The sequence below is a fragment of the Schistocerca americana genome, chromosome 4 (assembly GCF_021461395.2).
Source record: "Schistocerca americana isolate TAMUIC-IGC-003095 chromosome 4, iqSchAmer2.1, whole genome shotgun sequence".
NCBI lineage: Eukaryota > Metazoa > Arthropoda > Insecta > Orthoptera > Acrididae > Schistocerca > Schistocerca americana.
Genome location: NC_060122.1, coordinates 242,358,332 through 242,379,121, shown reverse-complemented (window position 1 = coordinate 242,379,121; position 20,790 = coordinate 242,358,332). Strand labels below are relative to the sequence as shown.

Sequence of the window (20,790 nt, the reverse complement as noted above, 5' to 3'; positions counted from 1 at the left end):
GAATTGTGGTAAAGCCGCCCATGAGGGAGTTGGTTGCTCCTCTCCTCCCAAGTGTGTCAACTGCTCTGGGGATCACCCTGTGTGGAGTAGGGAATGCAGAGTTTTCCTTGAGGAACGGAAGATCCAGGAACTAAAAACTACAAAACGCATCCCGTATGGTGAGGCGAAGAAAATCTACAAGTCCATGCAGCCGCCCACGTTCGCTGCTTCCTTTTCTTCCGTTCTCAAACAACCAGTCTTGAAAACCGATGCCGCTACACAAACGGAGGTTGCTACTGTCAGCACTAGCACCTGCGCTTGTCAATGTATGTGTGCTGCTGCCGTTCCTGTGAAGCCTGCAGCTCCCCCCCGGCCTTCTGACCAGGCCGTGGTAGCTGACATCATGGAACTTCCTTCCCCTTCCCGGGTCCAGTTTTGTGCACCACCCAGCACTGCTACACCCCCTACTGCTTCTGAGGTTTTGGCTGCAATGCCACCTCAGGCCAGAACATTGAAGCCAAAGACAAAGATGAAGACTCGCCCACTAAAGGAGACTGCAGTTATACAGTCTCCTAATGTGGATGTCATTCCCTCTGACGTCTCTCTCGACTCCTCTTCTGCAGCGATGGAGGTTGATGTCAGACTGGGGCAATCATCTCGCCCCAAAACTGAGCCTCCACCTGTTGTGGGCTCTCCTCCCCAACAGAAAGTGAGAATGAAGGTACTCCCACCCTGATAGATGGCTCCCATTATACAGTGGAACATGAATGGATTCCGGGCACATGTGGAGGAACTGAACCTCCTAGCACGGCAACGCCCCCTGTGCTTGTGTTTACAGGAAACGCATTTAAAACCATCTGATGCTCCTGTACTAAGGGGCTATATGTCATATCGCAAAGATGACCTGACTGGAGAAAGGGCCAAAGGCGGAGTCGCTGTGTTTGTCAATAATGACCACCACTCCTCTGCTCTCCCCCTGGATACTGACCTGCAAGCAGTTGCAGTTGAAATTTCTTCACCTCGGAGGCTTACCGTTTGCTCCCTTTATTTACCCCCTCTGGATGCAATGACCTTAGACGCTCTCACAGATCTTATCGACCAACTCCCCCGCCCATTTCTTCTCCTGGGAGACTTCAATGCCCATCATGTCCTGTGGGGCTCCACTTCTCTTTGCGCTCGAGGTCGAATTTTGGAGAGCCTCCTAACATCTCAAGTGTTGTGCATCCTCAACACAGGTACTCCGACTCATTTCTCTACTGCTACAGGGTCATTCTCAGCCATTGACCTATCTTTCTGCCCTCCAACCCTCACCGACTCTGTTCACTGGGAGGTCATTGACGACCTTCATTCCAGCGATCACTTCCCTATCCGCATTCATCTCCTGGATGGTGTATTGCTGGAGCCGCGGCCACCATCGTGGATGATTGGCAGGGCTAACTGACCACTGTTCACTTGGTTGGCTGTCTTTGACTGCCACAATAACGTACAGGAATGGGTGGATCACATCACGCTTGTGGTCCATCATGCTGCTGACCTGTCCATACCACAGACTTCTGGCACTCCTAAGCGGCGCCTTGTGCCTTGGTGGACAGAAGAGTGCCATTCAGCCATCCGGGACAGGCGTGCGGCTCTTCGCCGATTCAAATGCCGCCCAGCAGCGGTCAATCTTACCGCCTTTCGAATCGCGAGAGCCAGGGCACGGCGTGTCATTAAAGAGAGCAAGAAAAGGTCATGGCAGGAGTTCCTGGACTCCATCAACCGTTCCACTTGTTCCACAAGAGTATGGGAAGCCATCCGGAGGATTTCTGGTAAACATAGCCGTTTACCAATAGCAGCAGTCCTCAACCAGGGATGCCTTCAAACGACACCCAGAGCCATTGCTCAGACACTGGCAGAGCATTTTGCACAAAGTACTGCCACTGCAAATCAGGATCCAGCGTTTCGTCGCTACCGTGCGACTATCGAAAGAGCGACCTTAGACTTTCGGTCGAACAGTTCTGAGGCCTACAATTCCCCTTTCTCCATGTGGGAACTTGAATCGGCACTTACTGAGACTTCTGACACTGCACCAGGTTACGACCGCATCCGGTACTCCATGCTTCGACATCTGCCAGCGGCGTCAAAGGAAATCCTCCTCGAATGTTTTAATCTCATATGGCAGACAGGAGTGTTCCCCACCTCGTGGAGGGAGGCAATTCTCATCCCTCTCCTCAAACCAGGAAAGGACCGCACATGTCCCGGTAGTTATCGTAGTATCGCCTTGACAAGCTGTGTCGGAAAGACCCTGGAACAGATGGTTAACCGGCGTCTGGTCTGGCTGCTAGAGACCAGACAGCTCCTTAGCCGCTTTCAGTGTGGATTCCGAAAATTTCGGTCCACGGTCGACAACCTGACCCTCCTAGAGGCGGCCATTCAGCAGGCTTTTCTCCATCAGCATCACTGTATCGGTATCTTCTTTGATATCAGTAAGGCATATGACACTACTTGGAGACACTGTATTCTTGCACAAATGCATCAATGGGGCTTTCGTGGCCGCCTCCCCATTTTCATTCGGTCTTTCCTGTCTCAGCGGTTTTTTCGGACCCGCGTTGGTAACACACTGTCTGATCGCTTTGAGCAAGAGAACGGTGTCCCCCAGGGCAGTGTTTTAAGCGTTACCCTCTTTGCCATAGCCATCAACAGTATAACGTCTACAGTGAGGAGTCCAGTACAGTGCTCCTTATTTGTGGACGACTTTGCTGTTTTCTGTTCCTCCTCCAGTGTTGCAACCGTGAGCCGTCAGTTGCAGCTAACAGTGCGGCGGTTAGAGGAGTGGGCTGCAAAGACGGGTTTTCAGTTTTCTGCCGAAAAGTGTGTTTGTGTTCATTTTAATCGTTCTTGTCATCTTTTTACTTTGCCTGCCTTGCATATGGGGGATACTGTACTACATTTTAGAGACACAGTGCGGTTTCTGGGCCTAATTTTTGACTCCAGGTTGTCATGGCTGCCACACCTACGTGACTTGAAAGCCAGAACGCTGAAGGCACTGAACATCCTCAAGTGCCTCAGCCACAGGTCTTGGGGCGCGGACAGGGCGCGTCTCCTACAGTTTTATGGAGCTTTTGTGCGTTCACGGCTGGACTATGGGTGCACAGTATATGGGTCAGCGAGGCCATCTTATTTGCGGATCCTTGACGCTGTTCACCATGCTGGGATCCGACTGGCCACAGGTGCTTATCGGACCAGTCCCGTACCCAGCCTCTGTGCTGAGTCTGGCGAACCGCCACTTACCATCCGGCGGTAGCTCCTGCTGGTGCGCCAGGCTTGTAAGTTTCTTGCAGCTCCCAGATCGCCTGCTCACCATCTTGTTGCCTATCCACCTCTGGACCGCCTTTTTTCCCGCCGTCCCCGGGCTACGTTGCCGTTTGGGATCCGTGTGCAACGTGTACTAGAGTCCCTCGGTGTGGAGTCTGTACAACCCCAAATCCAAGGTTTTAACCGCCTGCCACCCTGGTTACTGAAGAGGCCCAGAGTGATTTTAGATTTATTGCAGTACAAGAGAGATTGCACTCCTGCCACCGTTTTTAATGCAGCATTTTCTGCCATTTTATCTGAGCACCTCGACTATGTAGCTGTTTTTACGGATGGGTCTAAACAAGGGGATTCTGTTGGTTGCTCAGTTGTTTTTCCATATCGTGTCCTGAAGGTCCGACTGCCTCAGACTTTTACTGTCTTTGATGCAGAATTGTCTGCGATCTTGCGGGCAATGGAGCACATGAGACATTCTTCCTCTCCTAAATTTCTTGTCTGTTCGGATTCACTCAGTGCCCTTCACTCATTGCAACATTTGTATCCGGCAGACAAAATTGTCCAGACCATCCAGGATGCCCTCCTCCGACTACAGCGACTGGGGAAGGTTGTAGCTTTCTGCTGGGTTCCGGGGCATGTCGGCATTGCTGGGAATGAAAGGGCAGATCTCGCAGCCAAGGAGGCGTGCCTCGCCCCACAAGTATCTCAGTGTGCTATCCCCTTGCACGCACTCACGTCGCTGTTGAGCTCACGGGTCATGCGTCGGTGGGAGGATGAGTGGCTGGAAGTGACTGACAATAAGCTCCGTATAGTCAAGCCCACGACGCGTGTGTGGTGTACTTCCTTTCAGCCCCGTCGACGGGACGAGATTCTCCTCACTCGGCTTCGAATAGGCCACAGCCCTATGACGCATGGCTTCCTGCTCCGGCGAGAGGACCCTCCAATGTGTGGTGCTTGCGGCGTCCAGGTCACTGTGCGCCACGTTTTATTGGACTGCGTTTTATTTTCTGACCAGCGGGTCACGGCTGACTTGCCAGGGGACCTGCCATCTCTTTTAGGCAACACTCGGACGAATGTGGCTAAAGTTTTAAAGTTCTGTGCCCTGTCAAATGTTTTTACAAAGATTTTAGGGAGAAGATTTTAATTTTCTCACTGTGTGACTAGCTCGCCCATATTTTATGTAAGTGGCCAGCCAATAACAATTTCCTGTGACATTCTTGTTGCTATGTTTCCCCTTTCCGTAGGTTTTACTTTCTTAGGTAGCATTTTCCTTCTTTTCCTGATTTCTTTGAGTGAGTGCTTCAGTTTTATTAGGTCTGTCCACATTCGTTCCTTTTAATGTGTGTCAGGGCGCTGATGACCTCGTTGTTGAGTGCCCATAAGCCCCAAAACACCACCACCACCACTTTTGGTCAGTGAATACTCAGGTTGATTAATGTTTCTTGTCTGTCATGCTTATTGTACAACAAATGCACTCATTAATGGAATTTACTGTTCACCTCTTATTTCTGAATGTGTGTTGTTCGTTACACAGGATTTTCTTTTAATATACAAGTTCTCTAAGTTAGTCATACACAATATTTTGTAGCATTTTTTAAATGCAAGAGGAAATTGTAATGGACATGTGGTTATGTTGTTCCCAATACTTTATAATTAAGAGGGCTTGAAAAAGTAAATACGTCCACTGCAGCTAGTGTCATCATCATCCTCATATTATTGTTACAGTAGTTTATAGAGGTTTACAGTCCAACAGTGAGAAATTATATGAGTACATCAAATGTTTATAATAGTAATTGCAAACTGTAAAACTAGTAAATGGTGTTTGGTTATAAAGCAGGCTACTTCTCTCTGTTCTTATTTTCATAGTGTCAAATTTATTTCATAAGTACAAATAACTAGTTTACATTGAAGACATTGGCTTGAAGGTAGTGTGAAATTGCTTTCAGATTTTTGAAGATGACGCGCTGCCAAAACATGTATGTTTTCGATGTTTGTATAAGCTGGAGCAATCAAGTGACTTTATAAAACAATGCATAATGGCAGAAAGTGTGTTGACAAAAAATTCTCATCCACATGAAGGAGAACCACTGACTAAGGTCTTTTTGTATTTTTTTATTGATTATTTTGGTAGTACATGTTTGTGTATGCATGCATCTGTCTCAATGGAGAATGTGGGTGCGAGTTTCATTTTATTGCTTGTACATGATTATTCAGAAGTACGTCCAGTGTTTCAGAAAATGACTGCTCAAAAACTACAAGACATACAATAAATATACATACATCAGAGGACTGAGTATCTCTCCAAGCATTAATTCACATTACAGGTCTTCAATATAGGCACAGATGCGGCAAATGTCAGTACAATAGCCAACTCTCGCCGTATATATCCCAGCATGTTATAGTCAGTACCAGCAGCTGCATTAACTATCCTACCTTGCAATTTATAACTACCTTGAGTTATGTTTTCAGATCTGTCAAAATATACCAAGTTTGAATGTACTAGAATTTGACTTGACTTGCATTAAAAATAAAGGTGAGTGACAACTTATCTGTATCTATGCTGGGGTTGAAGTTTTTGTTATTGAGCTTGTTTCCCAAATGTTGAAATATAATTATAGCACTCTAACTACCAAATAACATACTAGAGACATTTGTTCCCCCCCTGTTGTTGCTGCCATATTGTTTTAAATAGATTTATGACAAAGCATATGTTATTTTACAATACTGGAAACATTAATAGGAAATAATTTAGTAATAAAGGAGACCATTCACTGAATAGCAGAAGCACTGAACCATCAATAGGCACACACTAAAGAAAATAAAAACTTGCTAGCTTTTGGAAGAAATCCATCGATAAGCATGGTGCTGGCTAGACACATTGCCAGGATTACAGTTCAGCAGATGGATTAAGGTGGCATGGGGGTTGTGTTGGATGGGGTGGGGATTGTATCATGTAGGGTGGTTAGAGGGAGAAAGATGGGAAGCAGGAAGAGGGGTTGGGGATGGGTGCCTAGTGGATCGGAGGACGGCAGCAGGTTCATTGGTTAGGAAAGTAGGAAAGAGGGTTGGCAGGTACACGGGCTAGGAATGTAATATAATACAGTTACTGGGGCTGATGAGGTGCAATACACAATGAAGATAATGTGGAGGATGGACTAGGATGGGATGACAGGACAGAGGAAAGGGAAAATATTGGGTAGAGTGTGTGGGGACATTGGGTTAGTGGAGATTGAGGCCAGGAGGATTACATAAGTGAAGGATGTGTTGCAAGGATATCTCCCATGTATGTTGTTCAGAAAAGCTAGTGCTGGAGGGAAGGATCCTGATGGCACTGGTTGTGGAGTGGCCAACAAACTTGAGCATGTTGTGCTCAGCAGCAGTGCTACTATGTGGTCAGCTTCTTTCTTGGTCACAGTTTCGGGGTGCTGTTCAATCTGGTGTACAGCAAGGCTGGTTCTCATACGAAAGTAAAAATCTGTGTTGTGGTTGCAGTATAGTTGTTATATGATATGGCTGTTTTCACAGGTGGCTGGGAGTGGGAGTGGCATTGGGATGGACCAGTATGTTGTATAAATTGGGTGGTTGATATATCTCTTTCGGAGGCGGTGGAAAGGATTTTTAGTAGGATTTCCCTCATTTTTGGGTAGGATGATAGATAATCAAAGCCCTGGCAAAAGGTATGGCACAGCTGCACCACTCCAAAGTGATATTGGGTCACAAGAGGGAGCATTCCTTTCTAAATGTTTCTCCCAGTTGGTGGGAGGATTGGAGTGTGTGATAATGTGGCACATTTATGAAAACATTCATTGATAGATTTACAAATAAAAACTGATGTGTTATGAAACATTATATCATGAGCTTCTGCAAATTTGATGGAATCTTCTGTTATTAATACAGTTTGTAATCTCTTATAACTTTTACGTGAAAATAGTTAATCTAACAATGGAAAATCCAGGATGGAATAATGACAATATGAGGGTCATTCACAAAGTAAGTTTCCTTTCTATTTCTATCCACAGCAGCACTATGATCGCAGTTCCGAGCATGCACGGCAGTTACTCTGACTCAAGGAGAAGACTTGTATGCCATTTTCAGATCGCTGCTGCCGGCTTGTGCTTTGTAGTGCTTCTTTATAATGTCAGCCATAATTGAAAATGCCGCCCGCGTGTGAAATCAGATCTTGATTCGTTTTCTAAATGCAAAGAAAGTTAAACCAAAGGAAATTCATCGGCAAATTGCGAGGTTTATGGACAAAATGCTATGAGTGATTCAGTGGTTAGAAGATGGGTCAGACTGTTCAATGAAGGACGTGATCAAGTGCACAATGAAGAATGAAGTGAACGCCCGTGTGTGGTTACTGATGAACTGATTCACACAACTGAAGAGAAGATTAAGCACAACCGTAAGTTTATACTTAGTGCCCTTGCTATGGAAGTACCGCAAATTCAAGAAATTGTCACTGAAAAACCGAAATTTTGAAAACTTTGCTCACATTGGGTACCCAAAATTCTTACTGAACAACACAAAAAACAACAGATGGGCAGTGCACTTCAGTTTTTGACACGCTACAATGAAGAAGGCGATGGTTTACTTTCTTGGATAGTCACGGGGGACGAAACTTGGGTATCGTATGACACCCCTGAAACAAAACGGCAATCAATGGAATGGAGGCACACTTCATCCCCAACGAAGGTTAAGCCTAAGCAAATCTTGACACCTCAAAAAGTCATGTGCACCATTTTTTGGACAGAAAAGGCATTTTTCTGATTGATTTCTTACCATGAGGCCAAACAATCACTGCACATGGTTACTGCGAGACCATTAAGAAATTGAGCCGCGCAATACAGAACAAGTGCCGAGGGTTACTGTCAGAGGGTGTTGTTTTTTTCCGACCTCACACGGCGTGTGACCAAACAACTCTTACGAGAATTTCACTGGGACGCATTTGATCATCCTCTGTACAGCCCAGACCTCACTCCTAGTGACATTCATCTCTTCTTACACCTAAAATCTGTCCTTGGTGGTCAACACTTCAACGATGATGATGAGCAGAAAGAACATGTTACCACACGGCTGAATACAAAGGCGGTAACCTTCTATGAAGAAGGCATACAAAAACTTGTGCCACGTTATGACAAGTGCCTACAGAATTTCGGATGTAGTTCAACAGTTGTAGATCTTTGTACAATAAATATTTTTTCTGTATATGTACACGTTTATATATATATATATAAAACCAAATGGAACTTACTTTGTGGATGACCCTTGTATTATGAAAAGGAAAGATTGCTACTCAGCATATAGTTAGTGGAGATGTTGAGTCGCAGACAGGCACAACAAGAAGACTTCTAAAAACATAAACTTTCATCCAGAAGGCCTTCTTCCACGATAGACAACACACACACACACACACACACACACACACACACATTCACGCAAATAGAAGTGGAGGTAATGGTTGGTATCTTTTATATAGAATGGGAGGTTACTGGTGATATGCTGAAGGTGTTGGTCTATGAGAGCAGAGATACTCTTACTGGGGGCCCAGTAAATGGTCACCATAACCTCCACTGACTCTCCACAGTCCTGGTCTTTTACCACACCGCTGCTCATCACTATTGATGCCACCTCCCTTTACACTTACATTCCTGATGCCCATGGCCTAGCCACTATTGAACACCACCTTTCCCAACATCCTATGGATTCCAAACCTACAGCCTCCTTCCTGGTCACCATGACCGTCTACATCCTCACCCACAATTACTTCTCCACTACAAACAAATCTGGAGTACGGCTATGGGCACCCACATGGCACCATCTTACGCCAACCTATCATGAGCCATCTACAGGAATCCCTCCTCGCCATCCAGAATCCAAAACTGCTTACCTGGTTCAGATTCACTGATGACATCTTCATAATGAGAACACTTTTATCTACTCCTTCTCCCCCATTTGCTTCACTTGGCCCTCCTCAACCAAACAAGCCACCTTCCTCAATGCTGACCTCCACCTCAAACATGGCTGCATCAGTACCTCTGTCCACATCAAACATACCAACCACCAGCAGTACCTCCACTTCGATATCTGCCACCTATTCCATACTAACAAGCACCATCCATACAGCCTAACCACCCTTTGCCACTGCATCTGTAGTTATGAGCAGTTTGTCTTGAAATATACCAAAAGTCTTATTAAGGCCTTCATATACTGTAATTGCCCCCCTAACCTTGTTTAGAAACAAATCTCCCATGCCTTATGTCTGCAGTTACGATTTACAAAAATCCCACTGTCCAGCCTCAGAGGAACATTTCCTCATGACCCAGAACTGGAGCAACTGAATCACATTCCCCACCAAGGTTTTGACTACCTCTTGTCGTATCCATTATCCTCCTTACTCTTCTCACAGTGGTATTCCACTGTCCACCGTACTTACACAGTATCCTCGTCCATCCCTCATGGTTCATATTCCTGTAGTAGACCTAGATTCAAGATCTGTCCCATATGTCCTCCCACCACCAGCTCTTCCAGCCTGGTCACAGGCATCACCTATGCCATCATTGAGCATGACAACTAACAAGCTGTCTGTCCGCATGAATGTCCACCAACAAACTGTGACCTAGAAACAGCTGGATCACACAATTCCTGAGCATGTTGTCCCTTACAGTTTTCTTCATTTTAATGACTGCTTCACAGACTGTGCCATCTGGATCCTTCCTAACAACACCAGCTTTTCTGAATTTCACAGATGGGAACTCTCCCTGCAACATATCCTATGTTCCCATGTCTCTCCTGGCCTCAACTTTAGTTAATCATTGTCCTTCACCCACCTATTCCCTTTCCTGTTCCCATTCCATAGCCTTATTCCATAAATGCACCCACAGACCTTCACTGCCCTCTTTTTCTGCACACTCCCCTGATCATCTAACCGTCCCCCATCTGAATATATATATATCTGTGTGCGTGTGTGTGAGTGTGTGCATGGGGAAGGTAGACCCAATGGAAAAAATTTAATTACTGCGAGAGAAGTGGCATACCAATTAGCATGTTACATGAGAAAATAATTATCTTAATTAACAATGTAAATAGAGTAGTACTAGTCATAATTACTTGATTTGTTCCACACACATGAAGATGGGATTTATCGAATTTTGTAAAAGGTGAGTTACACATGAAACTAGTGGGTACTCACCCCAGTTTATTCACGAGAAGAGATATATGAGGTGCTCTGAAATTCCCATTACAAAATGCTACGACGTGTAGAGGGGAGTGAGTATATAATATTTTGAGTAGGAACCCACGCCCAGAAATGTACCATTTCTGTTGTATGATAGTTTCAATTCACATGTTCAACTCATCCATTTCTGCTTAAGGAACTGAATTAGTTGTGATGCAATAGAATTATTAGGTAACAATTCGAAAGGAAACAAAGCAAAACATTCATTTATCACCTAAGCTTATTTGTTTGTGCTAACACTTAGACATTATGTGTTTATATTATTCCAAAATGAAAAAAGGAAACCAGCATACTGTACTTACAAATGGATTACAACAGCAGCTCGATGTGATAATCATCAACATTGTTACAGACATTGTATCTATGAAGCACATTCTTGTACACACTCTCTGTTCCACCTGATGTCTCTTCAGTGTCTAGTGCTGTGGCCAGAACTTGTGGCAGCAGGTATTTCTCTGTCTCTACAGAAGTCTTGTAAATTAAACTTTGCATACGACCCCACAAGAAGTAGTCCATAGAAGTTAAATCTGGCTATTGCAGCAGCCACGTGGTTGGACCACTCTCCAAATCACGTGAGAAGAGAGGTGGTGTGCCATCATGCTGAAACCATGTTTCCTGATGGACATTCAGTAGCAATACATATCATCCTGTCTACCCTATTGCATACTGAGACAAGCAACTCTGAAACTTTTCTGTTTCCCTCAGTAGATGTGGACACATTACACATCTGAACTGAAACCTTCATAGGGTGAAAATAGTAAATTTCGAGACATTAGCTCCTATTCAGAATATTATGTGATCACACCCCTTTAAAAGTCCTGGAAGTTTGTAAAAGGAATTTCTGACACCCTGCACAGAGGATTTTTCCTGGAAACATTGTAAGCTATCACAAGTTCATATTCCAAAACAAAGTCCATTTCATGCTGTGTCAAAGTTCTGCCTTTCACAAAAGTGGAAATATAAACACCTTAGCCAAATCAATGGCACACTCACTGCACACTCCACAGATTACACCTCAACTACCTCAGACAGGCTCTGATTATGTATGCAGGAGTGTGGCATGGTCTCGTCATAGTGCACTCCTGCTGACAAGTGCCATCTGGGTAATGGCAGCATGGTGGTCAACAGTAATGTTGCACCACCTACTTCATTTCCATAATGATATTAGGTGGTGCCAGTACGTGGAACACGATGTGTGAAGGAATCAAGATCACACTGCAGATTTAACACCAGAAGTGATTTTCTGTCAAATAAATCATGTTATGAGCTGAAACAACCTGAAGTAGTTTGTTTGCAATATAATTCCTTGCAGTGATTTGTAAAATTAACAGTTTATTCCAGATACTAAGAGTAAAGTTTATGTTTTTGTTGAAACATTGCAGTTTTTATATTTTTTGTGTACTGCTTTGGTGGAAATAAAAACTGTGGTGTATCATAAACCATTGAAATGAAGACAACCTTCTCTGTGAAGGTGTGTACCTATATTGCTTAGCTGCAAAAGATCGCTGGTTGTGAAAATGTGTTAGAGTTTATGGAGTTGTCATAGCAGGTAACTTGCTATGAAATCTCTAGCACACCAGCAGCTGTGCTTCAAAACTGACAGTCTGCTAACACAATGTTGGAGTCCTCCTCGGCCCTGCCCCCCAAAAAAAGTCAGTATACTAGTACTTTTGGGCCTGGTGGTACAGTGGTAAAGTGTGTACCTGGAAAATAAAAGGTCACAAGATTGAATCCTGATCAGACACTGGAATATTTCTTCCTTTAATTTAGCTACCTCTCAGTGATATGAAGATCCACCAGGAATGGCATGTAGTTTGAATTCCATGTTAAACTATAGTTCCCGTTTCCCTGAAGGATTTTTGAGGATGTTATGGATATGCAAGTAACCAATTTCTGATTCATAAATGCAAGAGTGTGACTTTTGTTGTCTCTATTAAATCCTATTTTCTGCATTGTCAAATGAGTTGACATTTTAATGAATAGATGTATGTAGTAGCAAGTGAACATTTGTGCCGGCCCTGAGTGGCTATAGACAGTAGCCATGTGTGCATTGCGTGTGTGTGTGTGTGTGTGTGTGCGTGTGTGTGTGTGTGCGCGCACTTTTTGCTTCTTCAGAAGCAAAAAGTTCAGTCTGTCTACAACTCATCACCTCCTCTACATGACAAGTAGCAATCTATCCTGTTCAGAATGTTTTTGATAAAAAAAATGAAGTATATTTTCTTTAAGAGGTAATAATATACTTGCCAAAAACATGTAAATGTGTAGTTCTATTCACAGAGGCATATGAGACAATTTTTAGGCTATTGTAGCCATGCATAATCAAACAAAAAGCATTTCACAACACTTATTTATATTGACCACAATAGTGCACTGAAGATGTGCAGCAGTCATATTTTACATAATACTTACATTATTTGATATAATTAATAATGTGTCCATTGACTGGTCCTACTAAGAAATTCGCCAATGGAATAGAAAGAGTTGGTCATCAATAAATCCTTTAGGTTCCTGATAGTAACAAAACTTTTTGTGGCTACTGGAAAGTTGTTGAAAATGGTGGTTCCTAGGCTGTGGACAACTTTCTGAACCAAAATAATTGACTTTAAATCTGTTACACACTGTGCTTTTGGCCAAATACTTCTTCAGAAAAGAAAGGAAAGCACACACACATTCGCACAAACAGGCACACCTCACGCACACATGACCACTATCTCCAGCCGGACTGGCCAGACTGTCCTCTGTGCATGATGTGTGGCTGTTTGTGTGAATATTTGTGTGTTTTCTTTTCTGAAGAAGGCTTTGGTTGAAAGTTCAGTGTATTTAATAGTTTTTGCTGGTGCTCGTAGACTGGCTTCAGTTGCCAGAGGCTGTGGTCATGTGTGTGTGAGTTGTATTTGTGTGTGTGTGTGTGTGTGTGTGTGTTTGTTGGCTACTTTTGACAAAGGCCTTGTTGGCGGAAAGCTTATTTTGTGACAGTCCTTTTGTTGTGTGTTTGCTGTATGACGAGTAGCAACTATCTTTTTTATAATGTTGTTACATGCCTTCTTGGATTTTCCATTCACACAAAGGGCATTCAAAAAGTTTTGCACAGTCCTCTCTAATTTTTTTAATTTTTTGCAGGAGGAGAATCAAATTTTTGGTGGACATACTTGGAACATTTCGCTATGCATTGAGCCTACTCATTGTGGCCTCCATCAGCTGTGATGCATCTAGCCCAACATTCTTTCCGTGATGTAAATGCACTTTGGTAAAATTCTGGGGATTGACTTGTACACCATCGCTTGACACAGGAAATAATGTCTTTCTCACTATCAAATGTTTTGCCGTGCAGGTGGGCCTTCAGACAACCAAAGAGGTAACAATCAGCTGGAGCCAAGTCTGGACTGCAGGGAGGATCAGGAACAATTTTCCTGATTTTTTCCTGTCTCATAAGGGCTGTATGGGGTTTGGCATTGTCAGGGTGTAGTCTGATGAGATGACCCTGAAGCTGTGGTCTTTGGGTCTTGATGGCAAGTCGCAGCTTGTCCAATGACAAACTGTAACACATCTGTCATTTTGGATGATTTGATCAACGGTCTCCTTATTCACACCACTCACTGCTGTCAATGGTCTACCACATCATGGATTGTCCAGTAGGGAGAAATCACCTTCTTTAAATCTCTGCAATCACCGCTGGGTACTGCTATGATCCACTGTGTCCTCCCCATAAACAGGGAGCAGCTTTTTGTGGATCGATGTGGCAGAGTCATCGCCAGTCTTGAAGAGGAACTCCATCACTGACCGTTGTTGCAACCTGACATCTACTTCACGGTCCATTATGACTAACGTGTAAATAAAAGAAAATACTTTAGCTAAATGTTCCAAGTATGTCCACAAAAAATTTCATTCTCCTCCTGCAAAAAATAAAAAAATTAGACGACTGTGCTAAACTTTTTGCACGTCCATAGGGTTCCATTTAAAAAAAACCAAAGATGGTATCATATCTCTGTAATAAAAAATAGCACAAACATGAAATGTGATGTATTCAAGTAGCCCCTGTCCCTGCAATTCACTGTCAAAACGGCATCTTTGTATCTAATACGAACGGCATCTTTGTATCTATTATGGTTGGGGTGATACAAGGGGTGTTATGACTTAGCTGCCTCACCCTGTGTGTGTGTGTGTGTGTGTGTACACAAAGATGCCGTTTGTAATAGATTCAAAGATGCCGTTTGGACAGTAAATTGCATGGTCAGGGGCTACTTGAATACATCACATTTCATGTTTGTGCTATTTTTTGTTACAGAGATATGATGCCATCCTTGGTTTTTTTTAAATGGAACCATATGTTAAATTTTAGCTTAACATGATGGGCTTAAAAAGACGGTTTCAAATATGTGTATATCATAATATTTAGGTGAATAGTTTTTGAGACACAGATATGTTCTCGTATTGTGTTCGTCCTTCAAAGCAGCGTTGTCCAGTGCTACCCTTCCTGTTGTGTAGAGTACATGGTAAACATTGAGTGTCCGTCCTTACACAAACATGTCCATTTACCCGACAATAGTAATACATACTGTGATATTTTGCACAAAAATTAACTGATGATGTCATGCAAATATTATTCAGTTATTTGACAACCGTGATACCAAAATAGTAGACAACATACGATATTAAAATACTACAAGATGTTAATAAATTTTAAGTAACAGAAATACAAATGTAAATGAGGAGGCCCTTATTGGTCACAATTATTTCATATGTATTTGTTTTGTATTTGAAAATATTTACTATTGATCACAATACGAAGCAAATATAGACAAAGATGCAAAATACATACTGTACATGATACAAAACTTTACTGAAGCATGTGCTCAAAATGCTTCTCCTCTGCTGCAATGCACATTTGTAGTCCAGTTCGAAAGATTTGTGAATGGCTGTGAAGGTGTCACATGAGATATCAGCGCATGTATCAACGATACATTGCTTCATATTGACTGACGTAGTTGGTATTTGAGCATACACTTTATGTTTGACTGCTCCCTACAGAAAAAATCAAGAGGGGTGATATCACGAGACCGGGCTGGCCACTTCACTTCAGCATGTCGTCCTATCCAACAATCTGGGAACTTTTCATTTAACAGCTCTGTAGTCACACGGGAAGAGTGAGCAGGACAGCCATCATATTGGAACCACATACACTGATGCGTAGTTAGTGGTACCTCTTCCAGCAAAATGGGCAGAACGTTTCGCAGGAACTGTTGCATAGTTATTGCCATTTAGTATACCCGGAATGACGTACAGACCCACAGTGATATTTCCAACAATGCTGCACCACACGTTAACACTCCACGGTTGCTGATGCTTTACCTGTCGAAACCAGTGAGGGCTCTCTATTGACTAGAAACACATGTTATGCAAATTCACATTACCCCGGTTGGTGAAAGTCACTTCATCAGTAAAAGCTCCCATTGAAAAAATGGTAGATCATCCTGTAGGTGCTGCAGAGCAAACCGGCAAAATTCCTGGCACCGTTCGAAATCCACACTGGAGAGTGCTTGATGTAATGAGAGGTGAAATGACTGAAATCTATGCCGGTACAATATACATAGAACACTTCTCTGACTTATACCACATTCCAAGGCAATACATCACGATGGAACAGTAGGCTCATTATGAGCCAACACTAGAATGCTTTCTTTATGCATGTACCTCGCCTGTTGCAGTTTTCTGCACGTGCAAGAAGCTGGCACATAGGATGCTCACAATCAGGATACAGCTCTCCATATTTCTTTATTGCCCTAACAGCATTTCTTCTGCTTTCACCATACGCTAGAAGCATATCTAACTTTTCTTTGTTGGTGCATTTACCTGCTCCAGGAAATTGTGATGGAAATGCGATGTCTCATTACCCCAGCAGCACATTTATACCCTTCTCTCCACCTACCTTGTGTGTCACCTTGCAGCATTATCAAGAAGCAGGAAAACAACGCTTTCCTTGTTAAGTTTCTTAGTGGACAACAGGAAAGGTCGCATTGGACAACGCCACTTTGAAGGACGAAGATGATACGACAATATATCTGTGTCTCAAAGACTATTCGCTTAAATATTATGATATACACATATTTGAAACCGTCTTTTTAAGCCCATCATGTTATGCTAAAATTTAACCTAGAGTTCCATTTTAAAAAACCAAAGATGGCTCCATATCTCTGTCATTAAAAATAGCACAAACATGAAATATGGTGTATTCAAGTAGCCCCTGTCCCTGCAATTCACTGTCCAAATGGCATCTTTGTATCTATTATGGTTGGGGAGATACATGGGGTTTGTGACTCAACTGCCTCACTCTGTGCGTATATATGATAGAGGGAAACTTCCACGTGGGAAAAAAATATATAAAAAACAAAGATGCTGTGACTTACCAAATGAGAAAGTGCTGGTAGATAGACACAATAAAAAACACACAAAGACACACAAATTTCAAGCTTTCGCAACCCAAGGTTACTTCATCAGGAAACGGGGAAGGAGAGGGAAAGACGAAAGGATGTGGGTTTTAAGGGAGATGGTAAGGAGTCATTCCAATCCCAGGAGTGGGAAGACTTACATTAGGGGGGAAAAAGGACAGGTGTACACTTGCACACACACACACACACACACACACACACACACACACACACACACACATCCATCCGCATGCAAAGAGGTTGGGCAGAGGTGTCAGTCGAGGCAGAAGTACAGAGGCAAAGACGTTGTTGAGTGGCAGGTGAGGTATGAGGGGCGGCAACTTGAAATTATTGGAGGTTGAGGCGTGGTGGGTAATGAGGAAGAGAGAATATATTGAAGGGCAAGTTCCCATCTCCGGAGTTCTGATAGGTTTGTGTCAGTGGGAAGTATCCAGATAACCCGGACGGTGTAACACTGTGCCAAGATGTGCTGGCTGTGCACCAAGGCATGTTTAGCCACAGGGTGATCCTCATTACCAACAAACACTGTCTGCCTGTGTCCATTCATGCTAATGGACAGTTTGTTGCTGGTCATTCCCACATAGAAGGCTTCACAGTGTAGGCAAGTCAGTTAGTAAATCACATGTGGCTCTGCCTTTGATTGTGTACACCTTCCGGGTTACAGGACTGGAGTAGGTGGTGGTGAGAGGGTGCATGGGACAGTATTTACACCAGGGGCAGTTACAAGGGTAGGAGCCAGAGGGTAGGGAAGGTGGTTTGGGGATTTCATAGGGATGAACCAAGAGGTTATGAAGGTTAGGTGGACGGCGGAAAGACACTCTTGGTGGAGTGGGGAGGATTTCATGAAGGATGGATCTCATTTCAGGGCAGGATTTGAGGAAGTTGTATCCCTGCTGGAGAGCCACATTCAGAGTCTGATCCAGTCCTGGAAAGTATCCTGTCACAAGTGGGGCACTTTTGGGATTCTTCTGTGAGAGGTTCTGAGTTTGAGGTGATGAGGAAGTGGCTCTAGCTATTTGCTTCTGTACCAGGTCGGCAGGGTAGATGCGGTAAGCGAAAGCTGTTTTCAGGTTATTGGTGTAATAGTTCAGGGATTCAGGACTGGAGCAGATTCGTTTGCCACGAAGACCTAAGCTGTAGGGAAGGGACCCTTTGATATGGATTGGGTGGCAGCTGTCATAATGGAGGTACTGTTGCATGTTAGTGGGTTTGATGTGGACAGATGTGTGAAGCTGGCCATTGGACATTTGGAGGTCAGTGTCAAGGAAAGTTGCATGGGATTTGGAGTAGGGCCAGGTGAATCTGATGGAACCAAAGGAGTTGAGGTTGGAGAGGAAATTCTGGAGTTCTTCTTCACATTGAGTCCAGATCATGAAGATGTCATCAATAAATCTGTACCAAACTTTGGGTTGGCAGGCTTGGGTAGCCAAGAAGGCTTCCTCTAAGCGACCCATAAATAGGTTGGCATACGAGGGGGCCATCCTGGTACCCATGACTGTTCCCTTTAATTGTTGGTATGTCTGGCCTTCAAAAGTGAAGAAAAATGGTTCAAATGGCTCTGAGCACTATGGGACTTAACTTCTGAGGTCATCAGTCCCCTAGAACTTAGAACTACTTAAACCTAACTAACCTAAGGACGTCACTCACATCCACGTCCGAGGCAGGATTCGAACCTGCGATCGTAGCGGTCGCGCAGTTCCAGACTGCAGCGCCTAGAACTGCTCAGCCACTTCGGCCGGCCAAAAGTGAAGAAGTTGTGGGTTAGGATGAAACTGGCTAAGGTAATGAGGAAAGAGGTTTTAGGTAGGGTAGCAGGTGATCGGCGTGAAAGGAAGTGCTCCATCGCAGCGAGGCCCTGGACGTGCGGGATATTTGTGTATAAGGAAGTGGCATCAGTGGTTACAACGATGGTTTCCGGGGGTAACAGATTGGGTAAGGATTCCAGGCATTCGAGAAAGTGGTTGGTGTCTTTGATGAAGGATGGGAGACTGCATATAATGGGTTGAAGGTGTTGATCTACGTAGGCAGAGAGACGTTCTGTGGGGGCTTGGTAACCAGCTACAATGGGGCGACCGAGATGTTTGGGTTTGTGAATTTTAGGAAGTAGGTAGAAGGTAGATTGCGGTGTGTTGGTGGGGTCAGGAGGTTGATGGAGTCAGGTGAAAGGTTTTGTAGGGGGCCTAAGGTTCTGAGAATTCCTTGGAGCTCCACCTGGACATCAGGAATGGGGTTACCTTGGCAAACTTTGTATGTAGTGTTGTCTGAAAGCTGATGCAGTCCCTCAGCCACATACTCCTGACAAAGAAGTACCACGGTTGTGGAACCCTTGTCAGCCGGAAGAATGACGATGGATCGGTCAGCCTTCAGATCACAGATAGCCTGGGCTTCAGCTGTGTGGATGTTGGGAGTAGGATTAAGAGTTTTCAAGAAAGATTGAGAGGCAAGGCTGGAATTGAGAAATTCCAGAAAGGTTTGATGAGGGTGATTTTGAGGAAGAGGAGGTGGGTCCCGCTGTGATGGAGGATGGAACTGTTGCAGGCAGGGTTCAATTTGGATAGTTTCTTGGGGAGTTGGATCATTAGGAGTATGATTAGGATTATTTTTCTTTGTAAATCACGTGGGTGCTTTCACACATGGCTCTGCCTTTGATCGTGTACATCTTCCAGGTTACAGGACTGGAGTAGGTGGTGGTGGGAGAGTGCATGGGACAGGTTTCACACTGGGGGCAGTTACAAGGGTAGGAGCCAGAGGGTAGGGAAGGTGGTTTGGGGATTTCATAGGGATGAACAAGAGGTTACAAAGGTTAGGTGGACGGTGGAAAGACACTCTTGGTGGAGTGGGGAGGATTACATGAAGGACGGATCTCATTTCAGGGCAGGATTTGAGGAAATCATATCCCTGCTGGAGAGCCACATTCAGAGTCTGATCCAGTCCCGGAAAGTATCCCGTCACAAGTGAGGCACTTTTGGGGTTCTTCTGTGAGAGGTTCTGGGTTTGAGGGGATGAGGAAGTGGCCCTAGCTATTTGCTTCTGTACCAGGTCGGGAGGGTATTTGCGGGATGTGAAAGCTATTTTCAGGTTATTGGTGTTATGGTTCAGGGATTCAGGACTGGAACAAATTTGATTCCCACAAAGACCTAAGCTGTTGAGTGTTACACCGTCCGGGTTATCTAGTTACTTCCCACTGACACCAACCTATCAGAACTCCGGAGATGGGATCTTGCCCAACAATATATTCTCTCATCCCATTACCCACCAGGCCTCAACCTGCGCTAATTTCAAGTTGCCGCCCCTCATACCTCACCGGTCATTCAACAACATCTTTGCCTCTATACTTTGGCCCCAACTGACATCTCTGCCCAAACTCTTTGCCTTTACAAATGTCTGCTTGTGTCTGTGTATGTGCGGATGGATATGTGCGTGTGTGCGAGTGTATACCTGTCCTTTTTTCCCCCTAAGGTAAGTCTTTCCGCTCCCGGGATTGGAATGACTCCTTACCCTCTCCCTTAAAACCCACATCCTTTCGTCTTTCCCTCTCCTGCCCTCTTTCCTGATGAAGCAACCGTTGGTTGCGAAAGCTAGAATTTTGTGTGTGTGTTTGTGTTTGTTTGTGTGTCTATCGACCTGCCAGCGCTTTTGTTTGGTAAGTCTCATCATCTTTGTTTTTACATATATTTTTCCCACGTGAAATGTTTCCCTCATATATATATATACACACACAAACACACACACACACACACACAAAAACAAAGATGAGGTGACTTACCGAACAAAAGCGCTGGCAGGTCGATAGACACACAAACAAAAACAAACATACACACAAAATTCAAGCTTTCGCAACAA

General features: G+C 44.1%; 1 protein-coding gene across 2 annotated transcripts in view; it reads left to right on the top strand.

Moving 5' to 3' along the window:
• Positions 1-20,790, top strand: part of LOC124613118 — a 112,034-nt gene that overhangs the window by 26,183 nt on the left and 65,061 nt on the right. For both annotated transcript variants that reach the window (XM_047141731.1, XM_047141730.1), the window contains exon 2: positions 5,214-5,363. In XM_047141731.1, coding sequence (XP_046997687.1) covers positions 5,214-5,363 — 150 coding nt within the window. The remainder of the gene's footprint in view (positions 1-5,213; positions 5,364-20,790) is intronic.